The 10,350-nt window shown below is 43.4% G+C and overlaps 2 protein-coding genes across 5 annotated transcripts in view; both read right to left on the reverse strand.

Moving 5' to 3' along the window:
- Positions 1–3,598, reverse strand: part of sec24b (SEC24 homolog B, COPII coat complex component) — a 46,213-nt gene extending 42,615 nt beyond the window's left edge. For all 3 annotated transcript variants that reach the window (XM_083785854.1, XM_083785853.1, XM_083785852.1), the window contains exons 1-2: positions 3,201–3,598; positions 1,825–2,550 (exon numbers count right to left, since the gene is read on the reverse strand). In XM_083785854.1, coding sequence (XP_083641980.1) covers positions 1,825–2,550; positions 3,201–3,300 — 826 coding nt within the window. In that variant the 5' untranslated portion in view covers positions 3,301–3,598. The remainder of the gene's footprint in view (positions 1–1,824; positions 2,551–3,200) is intronic.
- Positions 3,599–4,998: 1,400 nt separating this feature from the next.
- tstd2 (thiosulfate sulfurtransferase like domain containing 2) lies at positions 4,999–10,337 on the reverse strand. Of its 2 annotated transcripts, none has more exons than XM_083785395.1 (9): positions 9,973–10,337; positions 9,397–9,695; positions 9,190–9,298; positions 8,663–8,785; positions 7,806–7,890; positions 7,494–7,609; positions 6,644–6,802; positions 6,304–6,442; positions 4,999–5,963 (listed from the first exon to the last, which is right to left on the reverse strand). In XM_083785395.1, exons 1-9 carry the CDS (start codon positions 10,108–10,110, stop codon positions 5,731–5,733), a joined length of 1,401 nt encoding a protein of 466 aa, XP_083641521.1. In that variant the 5' UTR covers positions 10,111–10,337; the 3' UTR covers positions 4,999–5,730. The 2 variants fall into 2 exon arrangements, with proteins under 2 accessions (XP_083641521.1, XP_083641520.1); XM_083785394.1 differs by having other exon boundaries at positions 7,806–7,911.
- Between the last annotated feature and the right edge of the window lie 13 nt (positions 10,338–10,350).

Raw genomic sequence — 10,350 nt, forward strand, 5'->3', positions numbered from 1 at the left:
TATTGGTTAGGCAAAAAGTATTAGACAGATAAGCTACTGTTATTGGTCAGGTTAAAAAAAGAGTGGATTCCGTGCTCCTCTGAGACAGTCTGAGGCTATGCAGTGGACCAGTTCCAACAACAAATGTGTTTTATTTGTCTGTTCTTACAGAATAAACTGTCTCCTGAAGTTCCTGTTCGTGTCTTTGACTACTAAAAGAAGTCCGTTACATGTGCATGGTCGAAGCTCAACGTATCATTAAGGACAATCACCACCCAGGCCCATCCATAATATATGACAGTGGTTCCCAAAGTGGGGTCCAGGGACCCCTCAAGGACAAGGACAAACAACATGGCTCCTTTGAGAACCATCAGGGTCAAAACCCGCTCCGAGCCATGGATGAATTTGGACATACTGACTGCAATGAAAGCCAGAGACAAAAACCCAACTGGGCATCCTAAAAACACAACGAAACAAGCTAAGAAACTGTAACCGTAACTGCCATGACCAAATCAGCTAAAAGAAACTTTATCAATGATAAAGCCGAGGAAAGCAAAAACAATCCTCGGGAGCTCTGGAAGCTACTAAACATCCAACTAGGCTGTGTTCAGAAAACCCGCAGCCCCCCCTCCCCCCCAACGCCTTTTGTTTGTTCTTGTAAAGCAACGTTGAGTACCAAGAAAAGCACTATTATCAATGTATTATTATTATTATTCACCCACTTCTTTAGACCTGTAACCCTGTGATGTGACAATAAAGCTTGTAGATCCGTTATTTTTGGAACATGTCACTAGAGAGGCCACATGGCTCAGCAAGGATTACTTACACGGTAATATACTGGAACACTATTGTTTTGGGCGGTAACAAATCTGCCTGGCCCTGGCTGGTACTTTGGCTGGTAAGCCACACATTTAAATTAGTTTTCCTGCTCCTATACAAGGAAATGGGGCATCTTGGTGGCCTGGGTTCCAGCCTGATTCTCTGCGTTCCGCGGATCTGAAAATGTCACTGCGCTACTAGTCTGGACAGAGGCTGCTTGACTCACATTTCATAACGTCAAGTCAACTGTTACGTAGCAACGTTGTTGCTGATGCGTAATCAGCCAGCCCCACTCTGTCCATGCTTCTCACTGTTGAAAAAAACGGTATGCCGTTATACGGTATTGAGTAAAAACTAAAAACCTACGGTAAAAAGTAAACAATTCAGTAGTATAAAATAAATGACGGCTGTGTGGGGTGAGTTTAGTGAATGATAAGGAGACGTTGCAGGACAACAGCAGAAGCTGTGCAGTGTGCATTGATACAACATCAAACTGGTGTTTTTCCTCAACCCGCACCACAGACCAATCAGAAGACACGGTTCCATTTCAACCTTCATATGTCCCGCCTACCTATGGAGAATAGGAGACGGTCCAGACTGGGTAGCGCAGTGACATTTTCAGATCAGCGGAACGCAGCAAATCAGTTTGGAACCCAGGCTAGCATCTTGGTGGTTCAGCAGTAGGCACAGGTCTGGCGATGAATACCAAAACTCTGGCCCTAAAACAGAGTCGCCCCAGGTGCATAATATCCAGCAACCTCAGAACGGTCTCTCTGCTATACCTAAACGGAACCTCAGTAGACTAGACTATGCCTAAACGTGCCTTATTCCTAACCTTAACCTGAGTAAAACTTAAAACCTAACCCTATTCCTGAACTTCAGTAAAACTACGCCTAACCATGAAAATATTTCGATTTTCGAATACATGCGGGTTTCCCCAATCATGACATCATATGATCAAAACCAGTGTCCCCCACATCATCTTATTCTTTTACTATATATAAAAAAGAAGCCATAATACTTTACCTGTGCTGCCCTGGCCATTCACTGTCATTGTCGACTGACCGGGAGGAGGGGCCACACTGTAGCCTTGCTGCACGTGCACTGCTGTCGTAGAAGGGGTCGGGGGGTGTGAGGCACTGCTCCCCGGGGGCTGCTGATGGAGGGGGGTGTTGATTAGGTTGGCCACGGTGCCGCCAGCAGGGGTCTGGGAAGACCGCAGCGTCCCATACTGGCTGCTACCAGGAGCTGACGGGTAGGAAACAATAGGATAGACAGGAGCGCCGGGACAGCTGGGTGGTGCTGGCACCAAACTGGGCTGCTGCTGTGTGTGGGGAGTCTGGAACGGCTGCTGTCCATAGTAAGCTCCTGGAGTGCCATAGGGGTCCGGCTGATGCTGCTGCTGGAATGACTGGGGGTTAGGTTGAGCGTTTTGTGGAGGCGGAGGGGAAGAAATGGGGTTGGTGGTGGCTGGGATGGTACCATAGGGATGGGTGGGTGGGGGGGCAAAGCTTGGGGGTGCCACTGCCCCAGAGGGCGCCGAGGGTGCTATATTGGGGGCAACTTGGTGCTGAGGGAGGTGATGCTGTTGTTGCTGGTTGTTGTGATAGTAGTTAGCACTGTAGGCATTGTTCGTGGAAGGTGCCTTGTTAGGGGCAGGGGTACAGTGTGCAGGAATGGTGGGTTGACCTTGCTGTTGAGGCGGTGCTCCATAGTAGCTTGCAGGTGGATACATGGACTTCTGTCCTGGTCCTGGAGATCAAGGAAACACGGATGGTCACAATGTCAAATAGCCTATCTTTACTGTTACACCTTTCCCCAAACTCTTGACAATTCAATGTAATGCTGTGGTTAATTTCCAAAATAACTCCATCCATAACAAACTTTGCAGACAACATACATAGGTTAATATTAAACACAGCTGCTATAACACAGTTGTAAATGTAACTTGAAATCGCATTATTTAGTGACATGTCTCCCAGCTGCATCCATCCTACTACTACAGTACACTACATTGACACATTATAGTAGTATTGCCAGACTGGCGAGACACACTGATATACGGGACAGAACGGATGACGTACAATCTGTCAAATACTTATGTTGCTTTATAATCACCTTACTTTATGCTAAATGAGTAGCACAATGCCAACGAGAAGGCATTGAAGCATACAGCTAACACTAGCAGAAAGCTAACTAGCCGGGTGGACCAGCTAACGCAGCTTTACTGTCATTGACAAGTTTAAAGCTGTTATTTCTTGTACTATGGTGCACAGGTGACCTGAAAAGAACAAAAACAGACACTCTAAATAATAAAAACACCTGACGTGCTTGCACGCTACGGGGTTAGCCGTGTGGCTAATCCCAGTCACCATGGCCTGGATGGATGGTGGATGGATTACCGTTCTGATAAGGGGGCGCATATTCTCCTCCGTTGGCCGTTGAGTTTGGGCTGTAACGGACGGAGGCGTTCAGGTTGGTAAAACCCGGCGGCGCAGACATGATGTCGCCGATCCGCCTGCCTTATTATCCTCCTTTATAGCCACAGATGCACTTTGGTGGTGGTGGTGTGAAGACACATCAGAAGCGTTGTGTTGTTGCCATCAACGATGCATCGCCGGCTGACGGCTGTGTATTTATTTAAATATAAACCCCCCCGGCCCCCGCAGCGCTCTACACAGCCTGGGAGGCGAGCCTTCGCCTGCTCACAGTCGCCTCGGATGTTGAGGATGTTCCCTTCCCAGTCACATCCAGGCAGTCAGCGGAGCGGCGTTGCACTGCGGTCCGCCAGCCCAGCTCCAACCTAGACCAGAGCCTAGACCCCCTCGCGTGGTTTTGGTGTGCTCGTGCGGGAGAGGTATTACGGTAATTGTAGCTCTGCTCCATAGCCCGAATGCCCTTTGCTGCCGTTGAAGGCATTAGAGCTACAGTAATTGCATTGGGTGCTTTTGGATTCAATTCAATTCAAAAGGGCTTTATTTGCATGAGAAAACGTTTACATTGCCAAAGCAAAAATAAATGTAACAATAAAGTCAAAACAAAATGTATGTACAGTACAATTGAAAGTCAGAATCTCCAATAAATCAATTCCTATGTATTGGATGATGATGATGATGATGATTAAGTAAGTCAGTAATGTATGTACAGTTTTACGAACATTCTATCCCAAAACTATAATTAAATCGCCCAAAAATTGTGTGAAAAGTTAAGTCATAAACAACCGTATTGCTTCCCATGGCAAATAATATATATTTGGGAAAATACCTAAAGAACAAAAATAACAATGTAATTTACATCCTTATTTTACTAATGACGTCCCAAGACCGTGCTGGTCTTCAATAGATTATAGCTCAAACCTATACAGTTAAAAAAGGTCAAATATTTGACCTTTATGTGACCTTTAACCTCACCCCTAAAATGTAGGTAATTTACAGGGACCAGTGCCCAAGCTGCTCACCTTTCCTATATCCTATGTGGTATCCGGAGAACTCGCCGGTTTTCCGACATCTCAACAAGCCGTTTTCTCAAAACGTTGCTAACAAAAAGACAAACCAGCTCAAATCCATACCCTGGGGCACGTGGTTCCCCAACCTTTTAGGCTCGAGGTCCAAAATATACATCTGGTGTCTTCCTGGGACCCAAATTTACAAAAATACATTATGAATTAACCACTTAGGCTCTAATTCAAACATAGGGGAAATAGCTGATCTACAAGCTCACAACACATGGCATCATGAGTCATGACGCACTGTGAACTTGTAGACCTGCTATATTTTCGGGGATTTGTATACATTTTGGGGAAGTCTTTGAATATTGGGGGTAAATGTCTACATTTTCACATATAAAATTCAATAAAAGCAAGTAGCCCTCGTTTAACAGAGCAACTTTCACTTGTATAGGTGAGTAATATATTTGACCAAGAGTATCTTTGACTCAAGTAGTATGTAATGGTAATATGTAATGGTGTTGAGTACTTTGTCCACCACTGGACAATATACACAAGCTTTAAAGACCACCAGATGTGCACTGCGCCATCAGCCACAAGTTCTGCACAGGCCTACACAGGGAACATGATCACCACAAAGATCATCATTAAAAAGGCATCAAACGGGAATCATAATAATGTATTGGTTCACGTTGCGTCAATAGTATACACACACAGTATGTTAACAGCAGATTATAGTTTTGAAGAGGCAGAAGAAGCATGAATTCAGCAAGAAAAGCAGACAGATCTGCTTTTTATTTCAACTGAAGCGTGTGGAAACTGAGTGAGGATCTACAACTTCACAACGCGTCGTGGCTCATGTTGAGCTTGTAGATGGGCTATTTTCAAAATAGCCAGCCCAGTGTACATATTGTTAACGATTTACATTTTAGGGATTTTTTTAGCAGACACTAATCCAGAGCGATTTACAGTAATCAAGGTAAACACAAGGTAATACAAATACACTAATACAGACTGCTGTTTTCCAGATGTCAGAATAGACATTCATAATATTGCATCTCTTTCAATATATAAACAGAAATAATGTAATCCCTGTCCCATGTACTCATTGTGAATTAATTTATTACAAAGAGCACACACATCTGACTGATGTTGACTGATGGACCCTATTCTGTAATGATGCATTCTCTTTGCCAATTGGGGTTTGGACATTTTCTTAAATACATTCTGCTGGTTTTGATTACTCTGAAGATCTCTTTCAGAAGAAAAGTGTTCATTGACTATTGATCTGTGACTGCTCATATTGTTTTAGTTTCATGATCTTGAGCTGTGCAGTGTGCACGCCTCTGCTGTACTTTTCACCAGTTGGTATGTAAAGAAGAATCATTGCGGTCATCGGCAAACCTCTTCACCAATGCTTTATTGGAAGCCAGAGGGGGGCTGAAAACGTTCTACAAATATGTTCTCAGAGATGACATTGCAACACGTCACACCTCCTGGGGAACTCGGAGTCGCCCATCTGTGCACTCACACTCCTCTTTCTGCTGTGGAGTGGAGGAAGACTCGTCACTTTGTGCCCGTCCCCGTTTGGTTTGACAGGCGAGGCAACAGGCGGTGCGCCCTTCCAGACGGCAGGCGGGACAGGAGAGCACCAGCTGACAGCAGAACTGTGTGGTACACAGCTGGTACTGGTCCCAGGGTGAGCTGCAGTACCTGCACTCTGAAACGTGGGACAGAGAAGAATGACGCCGGACCGCTTATCAAAAAGTGTTGTGGAACATGCATCACCTGACATTTTTTTTGCCAAAGCGTAAATTAGTACACTAATAGAATGTTAAAATTACAAGCAAAAAGCAAATTACATAAAGTCTAAATTTGCTGTCATTGGTATTGGTTGATGATCAATATGGCAGTGTGGATGTAATATAATATGCTAAAAGACTATTCTGTCATTCCTATGGCATTGTGTTAAACTATTTAGCATATTTAATGTATTTATTACATGTTCTTTTGGTTTTTTAGAAGTAATATACAACATCATATTATTATTCGTCACAGACCTGAGATGACATCACTGTTGGAAGAGATAGAGTAGCGCTCATCAAACACAAACAGTTTCCCGCGATAGAAGCCCTCTGGGAAATGCTCTAGGTACTTGTGTATTCCACCCTTCAGCTGGTACACCTCCTTACACACATCCTGAAGACAAATGCAGTTTATCTACTTAGCCAGCAACTTTCACACTTCAATGTATGATGGTGGTGGATGGCATAAATTGCCTCTTTTTTTGTCATCCTTGTGTGGTGGTAAAGAAATCTAGTTAGGCTGATAATCTGGTCATTTGGAACTGAACTACTAGCAAATGTAAACTCAATATGAAATCAAGACAGGTAAACTCACTTTGGAGCGGAGGTAAGCTGAGGCACGCTCACAGCGGATTCCCCCAGTGCAGTACATGAGAACCTTCTTTTCTTTGAACAGCTCGAGATTCTGGTCCACATAGTCTGGAAAGTAGCTGAACTTCCGAATGTTGGGGGCCAGACAATGACTGAATTGTCCCTGGGGGGGGGGGGGGGGATAAAGCATATAAGTAACTCCCCACTGTCTGGTTTATTAATCTGTGCTCATAATCAATTTAATGCGTTTGGATCCGTCTTAAGAACCGTGTCAAACATCACAACCCTTTCTACCCTCTCCCTTTCTGTCACTCTTCAGTACTATCCAAAGAAAGACAATATGCCATAGAAATGATCTAAATTAGCTTGAGTAGTCATCACAGTACCCAAGAGATCTTGTGTAGTTATGGAAAGGTTTGAGATAACACTTTTCCCTTCACAATACTACAAAATGCACATGCCAGTGTTTTCCCTATATGCATTATTGTGTGTGTGTGGGGGGGGGGGGACCACAAAATTATGACCAGCCCCCACTGTATGAATTTTAGTAGGTGGCCGCAAATAGGCCAAAAAAGGCAAATGACCACAAAAGACTGCAAAAAACACAAACCAAATCACAAAAATGTCACCCGTGCATGTGCACGGGCCGACGCATGCACGCAATGCATGTGCATCGCACATGCATGCGTCGGTGAAAGCTCCCCCCCACACCATCAGCTTCTGGCTATATAGGGGAAACACTGCATGCACATACAAATATGCAATGACAGTGAACATTTTGCTAAATTTCTTGATTCTTGATTTATACACAGATATTCATTTATATTTCTTTACAGATATGACATTTTACATACAATTTTACTCTCGTAAAAGTTTCTGCAGTCCAATAGGATGGTATCGTTACATAAATCCCCATTAGATAAAAGTGCCTCCACTTCTTTGTGAAATTCTTCAGGTTGCAAGTGAATTCCTGAAAGAAACAAATTTGAAACCTGTAATTTGTCCTTTATTCAGTATTAAGATGATTACCGGTAGTTGAAACAAAAAAGATTTGTTCATTTTATTTTAATGCATTTTGACAATGTACAAAGGGCTATACAAAATTACAAATAGTTTTATCTGCTACAATAATAATAATAACAATTATTATATTGAGTACTCAGTACCTGCCAACTTATAGGATATGACATCAGGGCTGACTCCCATGGGGACTATCTCCTTGTAGACACCAACCCTCAGATCAGAGAAACACTGTGCACCACCATCACTCATCTAGACAATCACATAAAAAATATATCTCTGCTGTCAGGCAGAAACCAGTCCAAACCATGTCCAAAATATATTTATTTTTTTAAATCACACCCGTGTGAAGTGAGTGGTGCAACTCTGTGTGGGGGTCCCCGGGGTTTCCCCGGAAGTTCCAGACCCACAGGAACGCACCCAGGGTGTCGGCCCGGTTCCGGTGAGCCGCCCCGCGTCCGAAGTGGTTGAGAATGACAGAGTTACCGTGTGGGGGTCCCCAGGGGGTCCCTCTACTGTACTGTACTGTACTGTCACTTTACTGTACTGTCACACCTAAAATCATCATATACAGTTAATATGCGTGTGTGTGTGTGTGTGTGTGTGTGGCTGCACAACTGTGACACTTGGTGGTGAAAACGAACCAAACGCTAATTTTGTGCTCGGACACATCCAGGGACCCAGGGATGGACCCAAAGACACAGCCAGGGACCCGGGGATGGACCCAGAGACACAGCCACACATATAGCTGTCTATAGGAGTGGTTGCAGCACTCATTAAACGACAACATTTCAATCTTGATAGATCTTCGTTCATACTGAGTCTGACCTGACGAAGATCTATCAAGATTGAAACGTTGTCGTTTAATTCAATAAAGTAATTATTTACCAAAAGAATGGTGTGCGGGCCCTACCTCCTTCCATATGAATAAAGGTGTATCATGGGGAAAGCCATGTACCATGTATTATACAATAGATATTTGTACAGTACAAATCATTCTAACCTTAAAATCTTCTTCCTCTATTATGTTGAAGAGTGGATGTGAACGCATTGCCTTGATGTACATGTCAGCAGCAGCTTCAGTGCCCCCAACAGTTCCATTGATTCCTTCAGTGGCTACCCTCACCTGAGAGAATTAACCATATGCATTAGCCACATGAATCCTAGCGTCATTATTCTGAGAATGGCAAATGGAAAGGTGAAGATTCTGCAAAAAAATGTCAAACAGGTGGGGGGAATAGAGACGCATTACTAACCCTATCCATAACGTAGTCGGAGTAATGGGATGTCAGAGTTATTTATTGGCTGCAGTCCCCAGCCAGCGGCCATACAAGCTTGCCTATCTTTGGCAAAATGTGTATTTGGTATAATGTTAATGGGATAAAAAGAGGGGACCGACCAAGCAAGTATAGACCTCCGGGGGACCACGGACAACGGGACAACCAATTAATTAATCAATAACATTATTGGCTAATAATGATTACAGATACTTTAGAAAAAGTCAGTTCCAAGGAAAGGAAATGTACTTACCTTGCCAGTTAAATGGAGCTTTTCACATAAATCTTTCTGCCAAGCTGAGATGACATGCGGGTCTTCGACCTGACAGTAGCAATAATACAGAAGTACCTTGCCTGGACCCCTTTTGATGAAAAAAAAAGTGTATTCGTTAAATTGTGCTATATGCAAAAGAGTGCCAAAAGACAGGGCCGAACCAAAGTAAAAAATAAAGACAAATACTTTTTAAGCTGATCCTCGGTGATGCAACTGGTGTCTGGTATCCACTGTGCAATGTTCACTGGCTCTGCCTGTGGCACACTTGGTTGTTGATGCTTGACAGCTTCTTCTTCAAGTTGGCTCAACAAACGTTTAAACGTGGACTCTGTGAGTTGTTGAATTTCAGATGCATGACTCTTGGCCACATGCTTGTGAATGGAAGAGGATTCTCTGAACGTCTGACCACAGCAGCACCAAGCTAGCATGGGATTTCCTTCCTTGCAGCATCCATCCGTCTTGGATGCCACATATGTTGCGAAAGCCTTAAAATAATTGATATTTAGGAAACGTATATAAAATAAAAATTACAGTTGTTCTCAACTACCAGCAGTAGTCTGGGGAACCATTACACTACTGATTTTCAAACCAAAGACATCAATTCAATATTCGGCCATTCTCCTACCCTACCCTATTATATAGCAATCCGCAAATTTAAAGTTATGGTTTCCATAAATAGCATGGTGCCTGCCTGCCCATGGACCTGTGTCCAACTGTCCATCTGTAGGACATGCTGTTGTTGTTACTCAGTAGGCTACTTACCCTCCTCCTGCAGAATCCATGGTACTTTTTCAGTGTGGCAGAAAGGGGAGGTTTTTCTCTTTTGGACCCATGGGTTGTGATGAATGAGTCCAGATCAAAGCCTGTGAATTCTGCAGAAAGCTTGTTCTCAATATCCATGGTTGGCAAAAAAATAAATAAATACACGTATTGTTTCAAGAACCCTTTCACGACGAACTACTTCTTTCTGGCAACCAGAAACACAATATTTCGAAGAATAACGAACAATAATAGTTAATAAGTTGCTGTCATTCGGATTTGCATCAGATTTTACTACACTGTACTAACAAAGGAATTATAATGAATTAAAAACAAAAGTAGAAGTAACCACACTGCCACAGCAGGCGTGTGTGTGACAAA

This window comes from Protomyctophum parallelum (genome assembly GCF_964188405.1).
Source record: "Protomyctophum parallelum genome assembly, chromosome: 16".
Classification (NCBI taxonomy): domain Eukaryota; kingdom Metazoa; phylum Chordata; class Actinopteri; order Myctophiformes; family Myctophidae; genus Protomyctophum; species Protomyctophum parallelum.

Coding starts and splice junctions, on each gene's coding strand:
- tstd2 (XM_083785394.1), bottom strand. CDS start 10,110: ATGGATATTGAGAACAAGCTTTCTGCAGAATTCACAGGCTTTGATCTG. Junction 8,786..9,189: donor AGCTCCATTTAACTGGCAAG/GTAAGTACATTT, acceptor TAATTCTCTCAG/GTGAGGGTAGCCACTGAAGG. Junction 7,610..7,805: donor CATATCCTATAAGTTGGCAG/GTACTGAGTACT, acceptor TGTTTCTTTCAG/GAATTCACTTGCAACCTGAA.